The sequence below is a fragment of the Patella vulgata genome, chromosome 8, assembly GCF_932274485.2.
Source record: "Patella vulgata chromosome 8, xgPatVulg1.2, whole genome shotgun sequence".
NCBI classification, from domain to species: domain Eukaryota; kingdom Metazoa; phylum Mollusca; class Gastropoda; family Patellidae; genus Patella; species Patella vulgata.
The window spans coordinates 22582876-22608528 of record NC_065886.2 but is presented as its reverse complement, the minus strand read 5'-3'; the positions used below and the strand labels follow the sequence as shown (position 1 = coordinate 22608528).

Sequence of the window (25653 nt, the reverse complement as noted above, 5' to 3'; positions counted from 1 at the left end):
TAACTCTCTTTTTTTACATCATTAGTTGAAAGGACGGGGAGAAAAGCCCAGGTGCTTTGTATACTCTTTGAGTTTGACATCACGTTAAGGATTTCCTAACAGTTGGAAATCGAAATAAGCGTGTGATGGGGAAGGGAAAGAGCCGCTGTCCTTGTTACAATTTAAATTTCATAGTAACCACTTGGGGATCTGGAACTTAGAAAACCTTTATTTGAATATCAGAAAAAAATTGCGAATCATTTCAAACTGGCGGTATGGGCTACATTTTATTATTCACCGTATTCAATCAATTTTATGGAGGTTTTATCAATTATAAACACATCTTTCAGTTGGATTTATTTTGCCAACAGTTTCTTTTTTCGGGTGCCATTTTATTTTTGCAATTTTTCACATTTTATTTCTTCTGATCGAGGTTTTATTCGCATTTTTTTTCTCAGTTGTTCCATGGCCTGTATGCAGTCTTTCCAAAAGAATATTGAGTTCGACGGTATCGAAGGCAGAAGACAGATCCTTATTTCAAGAAACTGGGGTTAAATAGTGCGGTATCGATACGATCCTGAGAAAACCGGATTGATTGGATCCTTTTCTCCGTCGAGGCGTCGACTCGTATAGATCATATCGATAGTGGACGATATTACTGTCCTGAGAGAATACCGATGGGATGAGAATTATTGAACAATCTATGAAGTCGAGGACATCAATGATTGTGATAATTGTACGTGTCAATAGATATTAAAACAAAATAAACTCCCATAAATCAATCCATTATTGAATACCGTACTCTTAAGTTTGAAGAGTTACCAACCAACTCGTTAAAGTGCCCCTGGCCGTACAAACTATGCCCTGGTGGATGTAGCGTTATATTGTTTGTCAGGAACCGATACGGTTATATGTTTACTCTGTACACACTATATACTTTTGCCATTGGAAAGAATTTGATGTTTGCCCTCAAAATGTCTTTGATGAATAAGATGTTAAATTATTTTTTTATTGTTTATCCAGAGACCATAGTAATGATAAAAAACAAAGGAGAAAATCCGACGATATGTAATAAGGTAAGTAAGTCATGCAGGGGATTAGCATACCAGCAGAAGATTCTTCAAAGAAATTAACCTAATCTCGGGATTAGTGACAAACGAATGAATGGTCTGGTAATAAAACCACTGACAGTTCTGCTAAGTTCAATCTTCACGTAACATAACATAACATAACAAGGGAATGCACGGACTTTTTCTATATTTCTCGATTTCTCTTACCTCCTAAAAGTCAATCCTTTTTATGAATGGACCGTCAAGAGTAAGTGCATCAATCCGCAGAAGGCCTTGCCCTACCCCACCCCCAACATTTTGGGGCTAGCTACGGGCTTGGTCTACTTGGCTGGTTGAATTTGTCATGCAAGTTTGCTGCCTTCTTTTTCCACATTTACATTTTTACATCAGTAAACCAATAAAATTGTAAGATTAAACAATTTAAATCACCAGCATATTAGAATAGATGATTAAATTAGAATTGCTAGAATATAAATAATAATAAAAAAAAAATGATACAGCAAGATGAAATACAAGTATCAATGTAGGCTTTAAGTCAGGTAACTATCCAATCGCAACGACCGACCGACCCATCCTATTATTTTGTTTGGGCCAAGTAACCGTATACACAGGTATTATTATTTTTTGGTCTAACTTGTTGAGCTGTGTCAACATCCAGGTTATAACATCTAGGCCTACATGTACATTGAAAGAGGGACATTCTTCAATAACAATTGGTGTTCAGTCTATACCGTCACTGATTGTGGCGTTCGTTTTAGTCGTTCATAGTTTCAATTACACAAGATTAAATTACCAACTGGAAGAAATAATTATTAACCATAAGTTCAGGTAAACTATTTCTAATATCATTATAAGAGCTAACACCTTTATCTGAAAGGGTAAAATATTATAACATTGAATAGCTAATTTTGCAATCGTTTGTTATCTACGGTTGATAAATAGACGGAAAATGGATATTTTGTAAATGGGTAATAGTTTCGTTATTATGTTTTGCTGTGGGAAAATGGCGGAATTTGCAATGGTGGTCTGTTCGCAGCGCATGTTTTCCGGCTGGTGTGAAGAGTTTTATAACCTAACCAGACGATTTTCCGCTCTCTGATAATTCCTCTGGTCTGAAACTGCGAAAGGAGGTCAGATTATTCATAATAAGAAATTACTGCCACATTAGAAAAGACGAGAACAAAAAAGACAAATATTTAGTTCGCGATCTAGTTTTGATTAAATTTGGGGTTACGTTACAAACGTGAGTTATATATAAATAAACTAGTCACACGAGTGGCGTGGCAAGAATTAGTACCCCCAGCCCCATCGTTGTGTTAAATCCAACCATCACAATCCTTAATACTTAATGCATGATATACTAAACCTTGTATGTGGACCACCAATGAATAAAATCAAATACTGCGTTGGTCGTTTGCATTAAAATTCTTGTTATGCACAAGAGCATACAGGTGTGCCGCGAAATTTTGAATGGAACACTAAGAAAATTTATCACTAAAGAAGCCAGCTATTTAAGTGATGGAATTCGAAACACTACAATAAAGCAACTTCGTAGCTGTGTTTTTCTTTATTTAGTTTGAGTCATTCTATGTGTCTATGACTAGTCTGTGCCTACGGTTGTATGCCGGCTTTGACTTGCCATGTTTTTATTTTGCAAAATTCAAATAGTTTTCATATATATTTAGCCAGGTGTGCCGCTATTTTTTTCATGTGTTCCAAGGTATGCCGTTGGCAAAAAAGGTTGAGAACCACTGCACTAGAGGCTATATATATATATAAATAATATACATACATGTATTTGTTTTTAAATATGTGTTTGTCTATCGTAGTTAAAGGAGCTAAATCGCTAATATTTGTGACCTAGAAATTTACACAAATGGGCTGCAACGCATATAGTAATTATAAACTGATTTACATCCAGTCGTTTCCGTTTTTACTGTAATTTCAAATCAGTTATGTTCGGCGAAATACGCGAGAAGTCTCAATCGAATGGCAATCTCTAGCGTCTGGCTATTTCAATCAACACCGGTAGTATTTATTGCGCATTCTCTGCTGATAAGAATATAACGTCACCGTTTGACATGACTTGTGGAACATGTCTAGCCTCGTTCTTCGAGTCCCTTGTGGCTTGTTACAAATGGCGCTGAAACGCATTCCGGTACTCGGTTCGTGTACCAATGCCATTATGTTTATTTTGTATTAAATATTGGATATCAGAAGAAAATCTTTTTCCGGTAACATCATTGTTGATTTAAATTGACAAATCATTCTCTTTTCAATATCGAAGACTGTGGGTGATATTGGGTTAAAGGCTTAGCTACTTTAAATAATACCCCTGTTAAACTGTTAGAAATAAATGTTAATTTGGGGTGTTCCCACTTAGCCGGCAGGCTTTGATGTCAAATTTTGCCGCTAATCCAGAGTTAATCCTAGAACAATGGTGTTATAAACTATAGTCCATATGTTTTTTAAGACTAAAACTGTATTGATTTAAACAAATTTAACTTTTATTAAATATCATTAAATAGCGTACCCATATAAAAATATATTGATTTTAACAAATTTAATATTTATTAAATAACATTAAATGATTTACACATATAAAAATGCATTACAGTAGCTGGACAAGTTTTTGTTGAACATTTCCAATGGACGGCATTTGGTCTGCTTGACTTTATACTGAACTTGTAACCATTGTGTATTAAATATCGGCCACCTCGATTATTGGAGATAAAGCGAATATTATCCTGAACGTTTGCCATTTTAAAATAAATATAATTTCGACAAAGATCGACCATCTATTTATATTAATATAGTGAATTGAATTCATGTTTGAAATCATACCGCCGGCATGAACTGTGTTCAAAATGTCATTAATTAGTTGGTTAATAAATTTTATTAAGTGGGATTAAGAGCTCATTAACGCTGAACACTAGTGAACAGTTCTTGAGTGACTACTTTTAAATAGACTATAGTTTTAAGATCAATCAAAGGATTAACAGCCTGCCGGCTAAGTGGGAACACACCGTTAATTTACCGTAAGAAAGTGGTAAAATATTTACGTAGTTGTATGTTATTTTACGTATGTATGTTTTATTACACCAAACAGGAGTGATAGTACAAATAGTCGTAAAAAAAACATATTATACAGGTGATTTTACCGTGAAATAATTTATTTTTACATACGTAACGTCAAAATACAGTAATGTCCAGTGTATTCAAACTATAGGAAGATGTACCGTAGCCCAAATTGGTTGTCGTAAAATGTTGAAATCACAGAAATGTTTTATTCAATAGTATAAATGAAAGCAAACCTTGAAATATTTTTGTTAACATTTCTCAACACACAACCAATTAACAGTGACCGTTGAAGTCCACAACCAAATAGCAAATGATGTTACGACAACCACCAGGTAAACTGTCAGAAATGTATGTAAAATTACAGTAGTACAAGGGTTTTCTGTACCTCAATTATCGGTATATTTTACAACATATACTACTTTTACCACGTCTAATGTATTTTTACCGAGTTTCAAGTATGTTTATCGAGTTTCATGTCTTTTTGACAATAAGTGGCGATGGAATCAAAGACATATTCAAAATCCTGTAAAAATACATATATTGTAATAAAATTGAACTGAAAGTAACGCAGCAAGCGTGTTACTTTACAGATTTTACGTTTGTTCACATTATTATGTAATTTACTTTTAGGTAAGAAATATAAGTAAAATTACAACAGTTAAAGAATTTGTTTTTACCTTAAAATATTGAACGGAAAATAACATAGCCAGCATGTCATTTTACAGACTTACGTTTATTCACGTTATTTTGTAAATTTACTTATTCGGTAAATTTACTATCTCTTATTGTATTTTAGTATTCCATAGAAACGAAACATTTCTAATAATTATCTTCTTATGGTATTCATTTCAATTTATTAACCATAATATGGACAATCACATCTTGTAAATTTAGTATATTGCATGTCATGTATATCTAGTTTCCATTATTTATAAGATCTATAAAGTGTATTGATATTTAGCGTACGTTAATCAGTTTGTAAGTATTTTCTTAATTGCATAAAAAAAAAATGTTTTGACTTTCTGGCCGTAGGTTGTATTATCTCGTTTTCAGGTTCACTTGAAGACGGTAATTTAAACCGATTGGCCAGTGTTAGTTGAGCCGGACTGTCTGTAAAGCAGGGTTATAATGGCTGCAAATAGATAGTACCGCGAAGCTTACATCTGAAAGCCTGGAACCATGCTCTCGTCTACCAAACAGGATTATCGATATTCAATATATATTGAAGTGATATTAATACGAAATATTTTACACCGGGGCTATTGCTCGAATCTTGCATGTAAAATTACCAATATTAGTATTTTTAACAAAAGTGAAAATAACAGTGTGATGTATTTTTACAAGAAATGTAAATTAACATTGTGATGTATTTTTACAAGAAATGTAAATTAACAGATTATGTCCTTCTACAGTAAATTGTTAAATAACTAATGGTGTAATTTTACCTATGATTTAGGGGCAACTTTTGCTGCCCGTAATTTGATGGTAAAATAACCAAAATATTTTTAACAGTGTAATTACCATGATTTTCGATAGTAACGTTTACAGTAGTTCCTATTATAATCTTCAATTTATACGATCCGATTTTTTTTTTTAAATTCACATTGCATTGGTTGCCTATCCTATTTTTCTCATTTTTATAGTAACTGAAAGAAATTAATACTCCCCTCCTCACTCCCTATGGACATTCTCTGGCCGAAATATGTATATTTATTTTATGATCAGTAGTGGAATACCGCGTTTTATCAGTGAAATAAAAGTGTTATTCCACTGGCTGAAATAGTCCATGTTGTTTTTACCTAAAATGATTGTAAAATCATAAAATAAATAGAACATTTGTCGTTTTGTCGTGAATAACATATTTTATTTCATCTCAAAGCAAAAAAACGTTTATATTTTCACTCATGCTACGCATTCGTGAAAATATAAGTTTTCTTGCTTCTCGATGAAATAAAATATGTTATTCACTCTAAAACGACAAATATCCTCTATGTAATGGGGTTGTCAGTTGGTAAGATTCGGTGGAGATTAAAGATGGGTTCCCGCGTACAAACTGGGTGATTTAATGGTATAAATGGACCAAAAACATATTCAAACTAATTAATTTGTCATAATTATGCTTCAAATCCTTCTCAAACATTGTAATTGCGAAGGAATGCCCTGCTATTAAAATTCGATCAAACCAGGTCATGTTTACGTCACGTCTTGGGAGTCAGAGGAGAAATCATTGCATACATAAGACGATGTTGTCTTTAATCGCTTACTATTTATTACAAATATCGAATCCTAATTAAATTCTCGGATTATCCCCACCCGCCTCTTTTTCCGTCATTTTTATCTCAGAAAGTATTGTACGTCTAACTCTTCATTAAGTTTATCAACTTGTACATCAAGCGCTCAATGTTCGCTTGTGACCTTTGACATCGTGCGTTCAGAAGGTCATAATCGTCGGGCTGTTGATTAGGGGAACCCTTACATTTTTGTCCTGTGTACGCTCCATGAGTGTTTTTCGGGGAACCCAGTATTTTTCTAGTAAGATTGGATATCTCTACTTTTCATATATACCAAAAGTGCCATAATTTTATTGGAAATAACCACCCGATAAATACTTTTCTAGGAACCCATCTTTAAAGATACGTTCCCAGAAAAGTATTTATCGGGTGGTTATTTCGGGTGGTTGTCCTGTATGGGGCGCATACAGGACAAAATGTAAGGTTTTCCCTAATCGGCAGCCGGACGATTAGGAATGTCTGCTCGCGTGACGTCCAATGTCGCACGCGGAGATTGGTCGCTTGATGTACATGTTCATAAACTTTATGAAGAGTTAGACGTACAACACTTTCTGAGATAAAAATCACGGAAAAAGACGTGGCCAATGCATAATCCGAGAATTTAATTATGCTTCGATATTTACGATAGGTAGTTCGTCAGTGAAGTCACGTGACACAAACATGGCCTCATTTAATAGATTTTTTTTATAGCCGGGGTATTTCCTCACGTAAACAGTGTTTTGAGAAGGATTTGAAACAAAATTTTCATAGATTAATCAGTTTGAATATTTTTTTAGTCCAAATACATCATCAAATCACCCAGTTTGTGCACGGGAACGTATCTTCAAAGCAGGATTTATATATATGTATAAAATATATAACACCCGGCATTTAAGACCATGGTCTATATAATATTAGAGATTTTAAAATAATAATACAAATTATTGGTATAACATCAATATTTTAGAAACACGACAATTTACAATTCCAGAAAGGATAGTAAGGGAACTGGTTATTGCTTTTATGTAATATATTATTATAATAATGCTATACAGTATATAAAATCATGTTAGAATTATTATTAAACTAGCGTAGTTTAAACAATATTTATTCATAAAATATCATATAATACATTACAGTTTTAAAGATATGATACAAAAACAAGCTTGCTTCATATATGTTTATGTTATTTACTTTTGATATTTCAAGAATATGATAATTTACTTGTTTCTTGACGACGAAAGTTCCAATTTAACAGTGTAAATTAATAAGATAAATAAATGAGTAACAAGCCGTTCTAACCACCACGCCAACTAACTAAATTACATTAGATATACAGTTAAAGTTAAAGAGTAATTATTGATTATTTATTTAAAGACTTATTCCAGTCGTTCGCAAAAGTGATTGTCTATGTGTCAAAACGTTTTGTTAGTTTTAAATAGTCATGAACTATCTGGAATATATTTTCGTTTATGTCATCACCAAGATCATTGTTACCTTTAATTAAATAAATGATAGACCGCTGGTCATAAGGCAGTTTATTAATAGTTACATTGCAGATAGCTGTATAATTATTACAGTACAGAAAATAATGTTCGGGATTTTCTATTTGGTGGCCACATGAGCACATCGGGTTATCACTAATATGCATAAGGAATTTATGGAAGTTTAAATTACTTTTGTTGTTACGAATTCTGCAATGGATCAATTCGTACTGACGTTCGCCAAAATAGTAATATCTTGGGATTTTAACCGCGCCGATAATATTATACAGCTCCCGCTTAAAGGTAGACATATTTTGGGCGTCTTTGATTCTTTCAGGCAAAATATTCCATTCGTCAATTACCGACGGAAAAAAGAGTTTTTATATAACAAACTTTTAGCATGAATTTTTCTATATTGGTTTTGATTTCGCACTGGATAAGGATTTAAGAATGAGTTCGCGAGAGAATCATGCAAAATTTAAAAAAACCGGCACAAGCGATGTCAGGCGATTTTGACCAAACTTTGCAGATTTGGTCATTGGGTACCCCGTATACCCCACATGAAATATGAGGATCACCAACCTTGTAGTTACGGAGAACCAGCTATGGCCATTTTAGGGTTAAAAAACCGTCATTTTTTTAAAAAAAAAAATAACCCCTAAATTCAAATATTTCCCATAAATTGTCTATTGATTTTAATTTTTTTTTAATTATTTTTTATGAATGATCATGTCTACTACTTCAATATATATGACTATTAAATTTTTCCGAAACCATTTGAGGCTATGAGGAATTTTTTTTTGAGACGTAGTTTTTGCTATATGCTAAAACATAAAAATTTCATGATGCTATATCTCACCCACTGCGGGACTGAGGACAATTCAATTAATAATGGAAGTTGAGGACTACTAATACTAATATTTGGTTTTGACAAAATGACTGGCACGGATTTCTTTCATATTAAATTTGATGGTCGAACTTGAAGAAAATGACTTCATTTTTTACATCATTTTTCCAATAAAATCATTCATTGCCTGTATTATTAGGCCTGATAATGCCCCATGCAACCGCCTTCCAGCAACCCTCTGTAGGGCCGGCACAGAAGGTTCGGGAGTTCCACAAGGATAAGTCCTTGGACCTGTCCTTTCTGTAATGTGTACTAAGAATTTGGACAACTAATCGATAATCATGGTTTCTAGGACGATATTCTTGTGCAGATGATACACAGGTGATCGCAAGTTATTCCCTTTCAAAAACTGTTCCATTCCCTAATTATTCTGACATCAAATTGTGTACACATGACATTAAAGATAGGATGAAAAGAAATATGTTGAAATTAAATTTAATTGAATTAAGTAAATCAGAATGACGTGGTCAAAATACACATCTGAAAAATACAAGTTCAAATGATGTGGTTGTATGAGATGCAATATTTGTACCATGAGACACTGTGAAGAGGTTAGGTTTCTTCTTGGGGTCCAATTTGAGCATGGACAGTCACATTAGTGAAATTTGTCGAAACTGTTATCTTTGGTCCAGGAACATTGGCCATATAAACACTTTATTAGCCAGGAAGCAGCTGCTACACTTATATGTTCTTTGGTATTCCCAAGGATTGACTACTGTAAATTATTAGTAGAAACATCTAGTGCCAATATTTTAAAAAATCAACTTGTTGAAAATACCGCAGCTCGAATTCTTACCAGATCATCAAAACACTCTCATATTACTCCTGTTCTGAAATCAATCTATTGGCTGCCAATCATCTTCAAAAGTCTGTCTTTGACGTATCAGTGTGTGAATGGCTTAGCTCAAATATACTTATCTAACTTTATGCACATACAAGTTCCCTCGAGTAACCTCCGGCCGAACACACATTCATCAGTTTTGTTGCTCAAAGTGAAAATTAATATCATTTGGATACGGATCGTGCTCAGTGAATGCGTCTAAACTGCGTAACAATCTTCCAGAGATCATTAAATCATCTCAAACCCTTTCTTGTTTTACATCAAGACTTATCAAGATTAAGTAAATTAATCTGTACATGGAGTACGTGCGCTATATAAATGTACTTATTAATATTATTATTATTATTCGTCAGGCCGAAGTTAGATTTGCACTCCAGCATCCAAGATGGCGGATGAAATCAGCTGTTCATTTTCCCATCCTTTGCACAAATAAAATGCGGTTTAGTAGCCAGTTATCCGAAAGAAACTACAATAGCATATCCCTGAAGCAATAGCCAGAGAAATGCCGCTCTGGCCATTGCTGGATTGACCTCTGATACTTACATTTTTGAGGGAGTGTGTCTATTCTTCCCGTTTAACCAAATCGCTCCTAGGTAAAGTCTTTAGTTTAATCTGGGGTTTTCCCTAAAACTTTGGACAGTGATTTAAGGTATTAAAAACAGTGAAAGTACTGTTCGTCTCCAAACAGTATTGTTTACATTGTAGCCATGTTGATAGCCTCGTGTGTCACGCAATTAGTTTTTCTGCAATATTCTGCTATGCACTGGTTAATTGGGCGTAATAAATTTCGTGAATCATGACGTAACGTTAAGTTAACATATTTGAAACTCTGTTTAAGCCAGAATGATATTGTTACGCAGTTAGGTATTGGTTGTTAATCGGACTGACCAATCATAATTTGGAACAGAAATTTGCTTTCACTACGGCAGTGTTGAGTGGGATTAGGTCTAATCAAACGAAACATCGTGGGGAGTATGCTAAAATAGTGACCTTACGCTCATATACAATTTGTTTTTTGTCTTTTTGAAATATTGCTTGATTCGTTTGTCAAGTATAGACAGATGCATATAACTAGTACACTATTTAGTTTTTACGATTTGCTGTTCAAAAATTCATCATCCTTCTACTAGATCATGAGGTTATATTGCCGAATTAATAAAGGGTTGAAAAATAGTCTAGAGAGATTAATTGTATTTACCAAGAACAGCTCTTTTGGCATTTACAGTAAATTAAGCTTTTCAAACTTCATCGTTTGAAAATTTTAGCGGTGTAATTGTGAGCTCAGTTTTCGTGATTAGGTACTTTTTGGATAGATAGATAGATAGATAAATAGATAGAAGATAGTGCTAGATAGATAGATAGCGCTAGATAGATAGTTATAAGTAATTGTAGTTTTGATAATGGAACATTTTTTAAACTTGAATTTTTTGATGAAAGTATATAATCTGCGTTTATATTTATTTGTTTATTTCTATTTTTATTATGGCTTGCTGTTAATGGAACTGGAAACCACGTTAATTTGGTTTCAAGTGCCATGTTACACTTTTCAGTGTGTAAATAAAGCGGTTTATGTTTTGTCATTTTTGTTGAAAATCGTTATTTTTGTACAAAAATGGAAATTATTTACTACTTAACGGGTCGAGTGCCACCCATTTTTTTTCTTGATCTTAATACTATAGATCATTGCCTTTTCAGTCAGCATTCCAAAAAAATACTTAAACCTGCAGTGGGTGAGATATAGATAGAATAAAATGACATACCTAAATTGAGCTATTTTGCAGCAATAAGTCCCTGTACCAAAAACCGCTCCATGAAAATCCACCAAACTTTCAAAATGTATACTCACTAACCATATCTGCTATATACGCTATAAAGTTTCATTAATCTACTCGCCGTAGTTTAGTTGTACGAAATAATTGAAAAGTGGCCTGAAAATGATGATTTTTTGGCTTTTTCCGGTCTTAAAATTTCAAATTTTTTTCTACGCTCTAAAAATGGTTCGATTGATCTAAAATTGTGGCAGTGGGGTTTGGAGGGGTTACCCATCATACATAAAAAAAATTGTGAAAATCGGTCACCCACCATGTGCCGGTCCCTGCATGGTTCTCTCGCAAACGCATTCTTAAATCAGTAACTTTTGGGGGTAGTTGCTTAAATATACGGGGCGGGGGGGGGGGGGGTGATTTTTGGACATTTTATAAAATAAGACAAGCTTATGCATATACCTCCTATCTTTGAGAGATGGAAGGCCAGATTCGGCATAGAGGTGTTTGTGCGAAGTGCCTCTAACAAGGCCTGTAATAGTACGTAATGCGTCCAAGTGTAGTTTTTCAAGTTTAGCGGCATCGTCCTGACTACAGTTATTCCACACCACGTCAGCGTAGTCAAATATTGGCAGAATAAAACTTTTGTAAATAACTTCAAGTGATTTACGCGAGATTCTATATTTGAAACTGTGAAAGCATTCGATCATCTTACTGGCTTTGGTAATAACATAATTTACATGGGAAGACCATTTACAGCTTTTATGAAATATTATTCCGAGATGTTTATGTTCGTCAACGTCCTTAAGTTCAGTCCCATTGAAATTCAGTTCAATATTAGTTGGCACATGTTTTCGGGAGAAGGTCATGGAAGTTGGTTTTGTTGGGTTGAAGGTAACTTTCCACTTGGCTGCCCAAGTCTTAATTGAGTCCAAATCATTATTAAGAATATTACTACATTCAAAATTATCTTCTATGGCCATGTATAACGACGTATCGTCAGCAAAAAGAGACGTATACTAGACTTGATATCATTTATTACATCGTGACAGTAATATCTTAAAGGAGCTAAATCGCTAATATTTGGGACCTAGAAATTGACACAAATGGGTCGCAACTCATATAATAATGTAATCTAAATGTATATAAACTGATTTGCATTCAATCGTTTCCGTTTTTACTCTATAATTTCAAATCAGTTATGTTCGGCGAAATACGCCAGAAAGTCTCAATCGAATGGCAATCTCTAGCGTCTGTTTATTCCAGTCTATTGCGCATATGCTCTCCGTTTGACATGACTTGTGGAATGTCTAGCCTCGTTCTTCGAGTCCCTTGTTACAAATGGTGCTGAAACGCATTATGGTACACGATTCGTGTACCAATGGTAAAATGTTTACTTTGTCTTTAATATTGGATACCAGAAGCCCATATTTTCCCGGTAAGATCACATTAATGTTGATTTAAATTGACAAATAATTCGTGTTTTCAACACGGAAGACTTTAGATGATACTGAATTAGAGACTTGGCACAGGCACTTGAAGGGATTAAAACAAAACTTCTTACTACTGTAATATATAGTAAAAGAGTAGTAAGAAGTTTTATTTTAATCCCTTGAAGTGCCTGTGAGACTTGGCTACTTTAATGTATATTAAAGAGAGGCAGCCTTGAATAAATAAAGGAGACGAATTAATATAAGCCTTTGGCTTGTTTTTGAATTCTTATACCTATTGACAGTGTATGTATACAATATCCATCTTATTTGAATAAAAATATTGTTTAAATCAAGAAATAAAACTACACTTACATTTTCCATTTACAATTGATACGACTGGTCAATTGTGTGTTTGGATTTAAGTGGGCGGGTAGTTAATGTTATGATACGCCGAGTCGCATAATTTGGGCAGTTCAGAAAATAGTGATCGTTGTCTTATTGAATATGACCACATCATCTACATGTCGGATTATCAGAAATATGCTTACACTTCACAACCTTATTGTAAATGTTCTATGGGCGACACCCTCTTCCAAAAAAGACAAAGGCCACGTCAATTTAAGTATGACCTACCCGAAACTTGGCATGCATGTTTTTTTGACACTACTATTTTTTTTTTTTTTTTTTTTTTTTTTTAAAGATACAGAATAAGTTTATTTATAATATAATAGAACAGCGTGCCAAAAGTTAAATGAAAAATAAACTTCAAAAATAACATCAATTTTAAAATAACATCAATTTTAAAATAAAAACAATTTACCAGCAGAGGTGTCATTTTCATTAAGGAAAGTAATAAATTATACTTTGCACTTTTTATTTGAACTGATTTAATTAACCCATTGTACAATTTAGGACTTGACGAAAATAAAACAAAAATAGGTTTGTAATTGTTCACGTTTCCAATAAACGAATTTGATTATAATAATAATAATGAATAGCACTTTAAAGATAATAATCGATATGTTTCTCCATAGTTTATATCGGGAATAGTACTAAATGCATTTAGAGTTTAAAATATAACATGTTTTATAAATAAATGTATAATCAGTTTACCTAATATTTAAAGTGTGAGATATTATTGCCATGAAAAGATATTCCATTGTCCTACAAGTTAATAAAACTATTGGAGCATAGAAAAATAACATTTAAGCTCCTAAAGAAGAAGACACTTAGTTTGAACATTGAGTAGGCATGTAACTGAACAAAATAAAATATTTTAGAAATGCAAATGATTCTAAGTTGCAAAAAGAGTTAACCTAGACCTTTTGTGATCAGCAGATTTACATTATCTCTATATGCATAAATATCAATGTAAGTATTTATATATATATACACATTGTAGATTTGACAGTTGTTGGTAGTAATATAAAATAAGCTGATTTCACAATCCACTGGTATTACTAACTTAAAGCTTTAATAGTGGTATTATTAATAAACAAAAATGAGGATTCCTTCAATATGTTTCATAGTCCAGTGTCTTATCTCTACTACTGATATAAGATTAGCAGTTCAAGCTATGAGAAATCAATTCTTTTGACTTTTTTATATCTCCAATAAACAGTTATATTAGGTCAAAGGGAATATTAGTAAGACAAACTTGTTTAGGCATAAAGCAGATTATTTATCATCTGCTTGACAAATTGTCGTATAACAATCATTACCTATATTGATAAAGACAATGTCTAATAAAGCACAATAACATTTATAACTGTCAATATTTCTCACTGCTCCTAATATACAATGAAAAGAAAAGGCCACACAGAGGTTGATACTTTAATTTTACATCTTGTCTGTATGACTAAATTATTATTGTTCAAATGAGCTGTTCGGAATATCACACCAAGATTGTTTGTGTTGGAAAATGTCTAGTAGGTAAGATATTACGATAACTAGTATTCTTCTGGTTCTTCCTCTCCATCAACAAGCCCATCTTCTTCAGGTGGTGCAAAACCATCCTCTGTGGCATATAATATTTCCATAATTTTTTTAATAGTAAGATCTTCTTCGTTTTCTTGGCACAAAACTTCAATATCACGTAATTTTCCAAAGTAAAAATCTCGCTCCTTTTCCAAACCTTCTTTTTCCACTGTCAACTGAGATATCTCAGCACGTAATCCTTCATTGACAGCATCACCATGCCCATGATTATTTATTCTACCAATTGATGGTTTTGATACAGGACTAGGTGTTGACTTTGGCGAAGGTTTTGAAACTGTTCGTGCGGGCTGTGGAGGTTTCGGGTTTTTATTTAAAGCTGAAGATTTAAGAGTTGATCCTACAGCTTCTCCCCTCCGTGCCGCTAAAGCATCATATTCCTGGCCCTGGTAATTTGCATCGAAAAATCTCTTAAACCATTGAACAAATTCGAAATTATCTTGGAACCTTCCTTTTACAAGTCTTTCCACCGGTATAACCTTATCTACTGTTACTTTCTTGAAAGAATTTTGTAAAGCCTTAAAGTTGGCTATATATTCATGCTCAAGTTTTGTGTTGAATTTGATTTTTTTCATAGACAGGGAGCCTGGAAATAAAAGATCCATAAACTGGCAGTATACAGCACCTGTACATAGTTCCTCAATTTTTGCATAATTCGTCTGTAGAGATTCATTTACCCAGTGTAATATATCATGGCGACTAAGATTGTCAGCTGTTGCATTTGTACTGTACACATTAACTGCCATTTTAAGGCTTCAAGAAAACCCTTTTTCGGCAACCCCGCTAAAGTTATCGTCCGTCTGTTCCGCAGTATCGTCCAAATATAAAGCGGTTTATGTTTTGTCATTTTTGTTGAAAATCGTTATTTTTGTACAAAAATGGAAATTATTTACTACTTAACGGGTCGAGTGCCACCCATTTTTTTTCTTGATCTTAATACTATAGATCATTGCCTTTTCAGTCAGCATTCCAAAAAAATACTTAAACCCGCAGTGGGTGAGATATAGATAGAATAAAATGACATACCTAAATTGAGCTATTTTGCAGCAATAAGTCCCTGTACCAAAAACCGCTCCATGAAAATCCACCAAACTTTCAAAATGTATACTCACTAACCATATCTGCTACGCTATAAAGTTTCATTAATCTACTCGCTGTAGTTTAGTTGTACGAAATAATTGAAAAGTGGCCTGAAAATGATGATTTTTTGGCTTTTTCCGGTCTTAAAATTTCAAATTTTTTTCTACGCTCTAAAAATGGTTCGATTGATCTAAAATTGTGGCAGTGGGGTTTGGAGGGGTTACCCATCATACATAAAAAAAATTGTGAAAATCGGTCACCCACCATGTGCCGGTCCCTGCATGGTTCTCTCGCAAACGCATTCTTAAATCAGTAACTTTTGGGGGTAGTTGCTTAAATATACGGGGGGGGGGGTGATTTTTGGACATTTTATAAAATAAGACAAGCTTATGCATATACCTCCTATCTTTGAGAGATGGAAGGCCAGATTCGGCATAGAGGTGTTTGTGCGAAGTGACTCTAACAAGGCCTGTAATAGTACGTAATGCGTCCAAGTGTAGTTTTTCAAGTTTAGCGGCATCGTCCTGACTACAGTTATTCCACACCACGTCAGCGTAGTCAAATATTGGCAGAATAAAACTTTTGTAAATAACTTCAAGTGATTTACGCGAGATTCTATATTTGAAACTGCGAAAGCATTCGATCATCTTACTGGCTTTGGTAATAACATAATTTACATGGGAAGACCATTTACAGCTTTTATGAAATATTATTCCGAGATGTTTATGTTCGTCAACGTCCTTAAGTTCAGTCCCATTGAAATTCAGTTCAATATTAGTTGGCACATGTTTTCGGGAGAAGGTCATGGAAGTTGGTTTTGTTGGGTTGCAGGTGACTTTCCACTTGGCTGCCCAAGTCTTAATTGAGTCCAAATCATTATTAAGAATATTACTACATTCAAAATTATCTTCTATGGCCATGTATAACGACGTATCGTCAGCAAAGAGACGTATACTAGACTTGATATCATTTATTACATCGTGACAGTAATATCTTAAAGGAGCTAAATCGCTAATATTTGGGACCTAGAAATTGACACAAATGGGTCGCAACTCATATAATAATGTAATCTAAATGTATATAAACTGATTTGCATTCAATCGTTTCCGTTTTTACTCTATAATTTCAAATCAGTTATGTTCGGCGAAATACGCCAGAAAGTCTCAATCGAATGGCAATCTCTAGCGTCTGTTTATTCCAGTCTATTGCGTATATGCTCTCCGTTTGACATGACTTGTGGAATGTCTAGCCTCGTTCTTCGAGTCCCTTGTTACAAATGGTGCTGAAACGCATTATGGTACACGATTCGTGTACCAATGGTAAAATGTTTACTTTGTCTTTAATATTGGATACCAGAAGCCCATATTTTCCCGGTAAGATCACATCAATGTTGATTTAAATTGACAAATAATTCGTGTTTTCAACACGGAAGACTTTAGATGATACTGAATTAGAGACTTAGCACAGGCACTTGAAGGGATTAAAACAAAACTTCTTACTACTGTAATATATAGTAAAAGAGTAGTAAGAAGTTTTATTTTAATCCCTTGAAGTGCCTGTGAGACTTGGCTACTTTAATGTATATTAAAGAGAGGCAGCCTTGAAGAAATAAAGGAGACGAATTAATATAAGCCTTTGGCTTGTTTTTGAATTCTTATACCTATTGACAGTGTATGTATACAATATCCATCTTATTTGAATAAAAATATTGTTTAAATCAAGAAATAAAACTACACTTACATTTTCCATTTACAATTGATACGACTGGTCAATTGACAATACATTCTTTAAGCCTATTCTATTGAAAGAAACGAGTCACGGCTAAGTGGAGCCTACCCCTATTATCCCTACATGATAGTCAAAATTTGACCAATGTCAATGTTTCAAGCTCAGTAACTTTGCACACATGACCAGTTGTTAATGAAGACGTATGGTGGGGTTTTCAGTCAAAGATTTCAAAAAGAGTATATTCGAAGGTTGAACCAATAAGTGGCGGGGTTCCCTAGAAAGAAAGTTGTAGCTTGTGCTTTATGAATCCTCAAATTTTTTACCAACCCCACCATCTCTGGTATACGGTAAGTACAGTGGAGCTTGGTGTTGCAGTTTGTTGTTTTTGTCGTAGTATGCTTACCATTAGTCGAGACCTTCATGCTTGGTTGCATACACTTGGTTTAAACAATATTTTTATTTCAAGTACAACATGAGTATTTGCAATATTGATATAATGGATTTGAAAACAAGCCGAAGCTTAAAGTAGCTAAGTCTCTAACTCAATATCATCCAAAATTTTCTCCATTGAAAACACGAATTATTTGTCAATTTAAATTACCAGAAAAAGATGGGCTTCTGATATCCAATATTTAAGACAAAATAAACATTTTACCATTGGTACACAAATCGTGTACCATAATGCGTTTCAGCCCCGGTTGTAACAAGAGGAACGAGGCTAGACACATTGCACCAAATCAAACGGCGTCTCCATATACTTATCTGGAGACCATGCGCAATAAATACTATGTAGACTGGAATAACCAGACGCTAGAAATTTGCATTCGATTGAGACTGCTGGCTTATTTCGCCGAACACTTGAAATTAGAGTAAAAACGGAAACCATTGAATGTAAATCAGTTCATATAAAGTCATATTACAGTATTATATGCGTTGCGACCCAATTGTGTCAATTTCTAGGCCCCAAATGTTAGCGATTTAGCTCCTTTAAATTCATTTCCATGTAAATTAGTCATCATCATCATCATCAACATTTAACATTTATCACTGTCGCCTGCCAATTACCTCATTTATTCAAAGCGTTAAGTTAGTTTAAAATACTTGTGAACTTGACTAAAAATTGCTTCGTTAAACATACATTATGCAAGAGCAAAATCTGATTATTGCAAGTCTTAATTTAGGCTTCAGATGTTATAGAAATTATAAATTAGATCTTTATTTAAACAACAAGCCCAAAATCAACTCCGTAGTCCCACGGATGGCTCGGCTACAGCTTGGATTTAAATAGGATTTCACTTATTAATTTATTCAAATATGGCGCATCCTGATGAGAATACGTCAGTTAGATCGAGGCTTAGCGAGGCCGCTGTAGAGCGTTTCCGCATGCCATTGAAAACTGTACTTGATTATCGAGATATGTAGGTGGATTTAACGCCTGTCAATCAAACGATCGGACAAGGTGAAGGCACATTTCACTACCATTTCTAGTCAAATATTACAACGATGATAACTATAATGTTCAGAATAAAGTAATTTGACTGGAATTTTCAATATATTCTTTTTTCATCATCTACCTTTGAACTGTTATAGCAAGAATGGCCAATTCTCTATAAAAAATCTCCCATAATGTATCTTTAAGTTACTTTCCTTGGGATCGCCATAAAGAAACGCTTTTGTGTGTTTGGATTTAAGTGGGCGGGTAGTTAATGTTATGATACGCTGAGTCGCATAATTTGGGCAGTTCAGAAAATAGTGATCGTTGTCTTATTGAATATGACCACATCATCTACATGTCGGATTATCAGAAATATGCATACACTTCACAACCTTATTGTAAATGTTCTATGGGCGACACCCTCTTCCAAAAAAGACAAAGGCCACGTCAATTTAAGTATGACCTACCCGAAACTTGGCATGCATGTTTTTTGACACTACTAAGTGTGTGCCATCATCATTATCCCAGTTTGTGCTGAAAAGTAGGTCATTAAATCTAATTTCATTTAGAAAGAGCTTAGCGGTTGATTAGTCTGTAAACTTTTCTTAACAGACTACCAGGGTGTATGACAAGTGTGAATTGTAATGACACGTATAACTAATGCAATTAATTCACTTATTTCATTACAATAACAATTTGTAACCACCTGTTATTAATGAACAATATCTGTCTCTACTCTTATACTAAGTCTTTTGTTTGTAAACGACTTGTGGAAACTAGATAAAGTTTTGAAGTGTAGTGATTGTATCCAGACCGAGTAATAATCACTATAATCAGTTGCTAGCTGCTTCTCAGGGATTAAACAATTATCTTTCTTTAACTGGTGGTAAACGTCCAGGTTCCGCTTCCTTAGAGTGTTATATCGCAGCCAAAAAATAATTTAACGTGTGAAATAGCTTTATTTAACGCCCGCTTCTACGTGAGTCATATCGCTCACAATGAAGTTGCATAATATTTACGAAAAAGGAATATAACAGATTAACCTGGGTCAATTCTTCAATCCGTTTGATGTCTGGTCATTGTGTCCTAATTAACTCTATTATTTGGAAGACCGACCATAGACCACCATTTGGTCAATCCTATTAATTAAGAACTTCTAATTAGAAGGCTATTATGTAAAGAATTAACACTAATTTTCGATATAGACGATTTTCAACAACCACTACATGAACTGATCTGCCTTATATATCAGTGTATCACGTTGGGTGGTCTTTATCTGCGATATCCCTACCGTGAAGCCGGTGTTTAACTTCAACTAGTCAGTTAGTCAGCATTGGAAATAGGAGTTGTTACATTTACGCAAGGTGAACGATATAACATGTCTATGTAAATTTAATGATTTGGGTTATTTTATTTTAGCGTGCTGGGGTTTTATCTAGAAATGGTTCCACTACTGATGTCTTCCTCCTTACTCCAGCATCAGTTTAACGTTACAAGTATAGTAACTAGGGTTTTATCCCGATTTTGAGCGAGAAAGTTCAACGAGATTTTCTGGCGTGGTTTCCATTTGTCAGTGGTGAAGGACGGAGGGCTTGATTAGACAGCCCCCATTCGCTCGGAAGGGACGAACAATCGAGGTCCCATGAGCACATAGACGTGCACGTCAAGAACCCATGACAAATGGAATTCGAAATAAGAGTAGGCCATAGAGCCGCTGTCCGGTGTGATAGTTTGAGTTGACTCCTGGTGTGTGTTTTCTCCTGGGCACTTGCGCATGTCCGAAACTGATGTTCGCCTTAACAACGAAACTATATCTACTTCCTGCGGTGCGAGTTGGTTCCTGGGATGGTCAAGATCCAGTAGCGTGCCCTGGACGACAGTATGGAATAATACTAGATCTTTAATTGTGTCATCTGGAGAATATCTTTCTCTAGGGTTAGGGTTAGGTTTATAAATTACATGTCAAACGTACAAATTGAAGCTGTAACAACGGTGGATTGTGGCTAAAACTATTCTGAAGGGTTAGGGTTAGAATTGTGGGTATAAACACTGACAGATGTGAGATATTCTACATATCGGTTCGCATTTTGGACGGGTATATATACTAAATAATAATAATAAAGATCGTCAATTTGCATCCTCTCGTGGTGGTAATACTGTAAATATCGGTACATAATAGTCTATATATTGATTTGACCGTAAGAAAATCGTAGGGGAAATCCTATCACGAGGAGTCAATGCACACCGCGACTGTAACGGTGTGAGTTGACTCCTACAACTGCGCATGCGCCAAACGGTAATCACACACCAGGAACCATCTGAAACTGCCACACCGGGTAACATTCATCTGATAAAACACTGTTTGGTGTATTCCGTCTTCATTAGCCCATCCGGAGCAGAAAAGTAGAACGTTAAACCGCATCTGCTTTGATTTTGTTTTATAAAAAAAAATCCATTGATTTGATAATGAATATTATTTCTTTTATTCCAGATGATGGGTGTATTAAGTAGTCCAAGTAAACAGTTATATGTTGTGTTTTGTTTAACTTGCTGTATGTTTATATATGTGGTGTTGATATACAAAGCTCTACCTTATAAATTAACAGTCATAAAACACGAAGGAGATTACAGATTATCAGATTATAAACATGCTCATTTTCACAGGTATTTTCTTTTAATTGAAATGAAATGAAATGGGGTTTAACGTCCTACTGTTCTGCTGCGGGTGGACTATAAGCGGAATTTTGCCCGGACAGCGGCAATACGACCTACTCTTATATCTAATTTCAACTGCCAAGGGATCTTTACGATACACGGGTACGCCTAATTTTATTTTAATTAGATGACTACAATCACTATATTGTGGTACGAATGGATAATTATGGAACTGTAAACTGGTTTCTTTCCCACTTGTGCCCTTATTAACGTGCCGTTATTACCGTGAACCACTGAAGTACATTCCGCGGCGACCTGAATTCAACATGGAATTGAATATTTCACTATTCAACTTAGATTGGCCCATTAATTTCATTTAAATTTTTATATTGATTTGTTTTGTTGAGTGACAATCTGTCTTCTTAAAAAAATGTAAGATCCATATAGATAAAACAAGTTTTGAGATAAAATTGTCTTTTGTGTTCAACTGTAAAAACAATAAGTAAACTATGAAAGCTCAGTGTTGAGATATAGCCAATGTTTGTGTTCAACTGTCAACACGCGAAATATGAAATTAGTAAACAAGCCGAGTAATGCTTAATATTTCGAAACAAAAAAGTTTAATCGTAAAGAGCTCACTCCATCACCGAAATAACATCTCAATTCAATACTTTTTTTTTCAACCTAAATCAATGAAGTTTAGCCCCTTTAACATTTGTGTTTGGTATTTTTCAGACGATACAAGCAACAGACTGGTAGTTTATATATTTTAAACAATGAAATTATATCTGATAGTTCAATACATGATATACAAAATATTCCAGATGCCCATTACGTTCAAATAGCACAGTAAGTTTTTATATACTCAATATTTATTATAATACGATAATATGTAATACTAATATGGAAGATATTAAATTTATCAATTTCATATACTTCGGTAATATGTAATATGCAAGGTGTTTAATAATTTCACATAATATGTTAATATGTAGCTAGTATGCCAAATATTAATTAATTTCATATAATACGGAAATATGCAATATTATGAGTTATTTATTAATTTCATATAATACGGTAATATGCCAGATATGTATTACTTTCATATAATATGCAATATTCAAGATATCTATGGATTTCATATACTATGCAATATGCAAGATATTTATTATAATTCATATAATACGGTAGTATATGTAAGATAATTATTATTTTCATATTACACAGAAAGTTGTGAAATGGGGTTAATTCGGGTTAATATACAGTTAGTTTGTTTTATACAAGATTTATGTGCCTTATGTTGTTATATACAAGATGTATATTTTGGTTGTACAACGTGGCAGACTTAAGTTATGCAGAAGATGTTTGCTGCGTCCATGTACGAACTAATAGTAAGGTGGGTTTTTTTCTGTTTATATCTGCAGGTCTGTGAGATCCATGGTTGACGGTATTAAAATGTCCATTGAACAAGGTGCTTCGTGGATTTATCTCCCTTCTTCAAATCAACACCTGGGTCAAACCTTGACGAAATTTAACTATAAAAAAGAGTTAAATAGTTTAATTTACACTGGACCAAATAAAAATGATGTGAAATTTCATTTCATAGCCCAAAAATTCAACAATCCTGATGATTTTAAACGTACTTACGTTTTTGGAAAATATGAAACGCCATCCATTCAAACATTCTTCCAAGTCGACCCTCAACAGTTAAAGTCCATGGATTATCGTGCTCCTCCCGTGACGGTCAGTACATCCCCGCTTTACCCTTTTACTCAGCAAAGCACCCTCTATTCATATAAAGCATTCTGGGCTTTGGTTCCGCTTCAAATAAACTCGGTTATCTGGTCGCTGTGGACGGGAAGGTTACTAATGGAACTGGAAGACTATATGGCGTTTTATGCACCCCCTTACGTCGGCATACAGGGGTTCAGTGAAGGACATATTTTGCATGAATTTGGAGAGATGAGGCGCGCCTCACTCAACTGGAAGTGTGATGAAAGAGTCACATTTTTTACGTGTATGGTGGACTTAAGTCAAGTTTTAAAAGACAAAGCGATATTTTCCGATTATGATGTTTCCATGGTTACAAGCTGGATAGAAGAATTGATATCCAGTGGATATTCCGAACCTAAGAGAAAAACACAGAACACAAAAATACAATTTTTAAATAAAATGTTATTCTGGCCTTCCAAGGGCGTGGCTGAAAAACTTAGTAAGACGGAAATATTCAACGGGACTTGTTCAAAATCTATCGGTAATTGTGACACTGTTAAACCCCTTGGCAATGTTAGGTTTAATAACGTTTTATTAGTTATAGTCATCAACATGCCCGGATATTATCACGTGATCGATTACATGGAATCTTTATATAAACCGATATTTCCACAACGATTATACTGTTCTTCTAATATGACAAGTCTAAATCAATTTTATCGTAATTTAAAACACAAAGAAATATCCTTTATTGAAGTTAACTTCTTTAATGGACAGTTTGGTTATCAATGTATCCAAAAAGCTCATCAACTTAGGTATGATGTCAACGGGTACCTGCATCTATCTGATGACGTCATGATGAACTTGTGGAATATCGCGTCACTTCCGTTAGACAGACCCTGGTTTCAACATGATATGAAAGTTGGGAAATTCACCGATAAAAAAGTTGCAGATGTTGCTAGCAAACCTTTTTGGTGGCCATGGGGTAGTTCTATTGGCATTAACGGTGTTAAAAAGGCATTCAATCAGCTCATAAATGTTACAAAATCCAACGACCCGATGAGTGACAAAGTGCTTTCCTTTTTTAAAACATTAGCGCAGAATGCTGGAGGCAGCAGTCGAGCATTTTACCAGGCATCTGACATACATTACTTGCCAATAAATATGGCGGATGATTATGTGTATTTTGTGGATTATTTCAATAAAAATCGTGTGCATTTAGAGATAGCAGTGCCGACGATATTAAGTGGTTTAACGCCTAACAAGAACATTGTTAAATTACCGGGTATTTATTTATGGCACGAGAAGAGACGGAATTATCGAGAATTATATAAACAATCGGACGTTTTTTTACACCCTATGAAATTAGCCTCATGTATGAAAAACCCAACTTGTTATCAATTCTACTGTAAGAGTTATATCTCATGTTGGTATAACGTATGAAACATAGGGTATGTCAACATTGCTTTCTTTTTGTACAGTTACCGTACATTATTACCACTGCACCAGCAAAGAAAACATATAGGTTCACGCACTAACTAGAATGTGCTGGTCCGAATCCAGACGTGGGTGGCGTCATCTTCAAGAGAAGGCTTCATCTCGCTCACAGCTTTATATCAAGATGTTGTAAAACTAGCCGCCGTTGATGCGGGAACATGGGACAGCGTGGACCGAGATGATTTGACATTTTCCAAGCCTGGTTACCATTCTTATCACCTGACAAGTGATGCGACGGACAACTGAAGGTCTGAAGTCGTCATCAATATACACGTGATTATTCTGCAAATCCACGGGAGGAACATCCTATCACTGAATTTATCTCCGGGCGGAGGGCTGGGGGGGATCTTGTAAATATGGTGTTTTGGTGCTAACCCATCTTCATTTTATATTGGTCTATCATAATGTTTTACAGATATTTAAATTACATCTTATTTCTAATAAATATTGTTCACTGTTGAAACGACTTTGTTTTAGTTAAAACACAACATGGATATTAGCGCGAGGCGGGGATTTTCGAAAATAAAAGGTGTGAGCGCGAGGCGTGGATATTGGCATGGATATGGATGAGGTAAGATATTCGAAATTGATATGAGAGTGACGGGGATATTCGACATTGATATGGGTGATGTGGATTTCGACACTCGAGGCACGGACATCGTACATATATGGGCATATATGGGGGGGGGGATTCGTGGATATGAGCAAGGCTGGAATGAATA

General features: G+C 34.5%; 2 protein-coding genes across 2 annotated transcripts; one reads left to right on the top strand and one right to left on the bottom strand.

Annotated features, from left to right (window-relative positions):
* Positions 1–1688: 1688 nt before the first annotated feature.
* Positions 1689–25292, top strand: LOC126829745 (uncharacterized). The gene is made up of 4 exons (XM_050559860.2): positions 1689–1877; positions 21558–21730; positions 22457–22570; positions 23146–25292. Exons 2-4 carry the CDS (start codon positions 21558–21560, stop codon positions 24875–24877), a joined length of 2019 nt encoding a protein of 672 aa, XP_050415817.1. The 5' UTR covers positions 1689–1877; the 3' UTR covers positions 24878–25292.
* LOC126829746 (microtubule-associated protein RP/EB family member 1-like) lies at positions 13653–15642 on the bottom strand. Its single transcript, XM_050559861.2, has one exon. The coding sequence runs from the start codon at positions 15567–15569 to the stop codon at positions 14778–14780; it is 792 nt and encodes a 263-aa protein (XP_050415818.1). The 5' UTR covers positions 15570–15642; the 3' UTR covers positions 13653–14777.
* Positions 25293–25653: the final 361 nt, after the last annotated feature.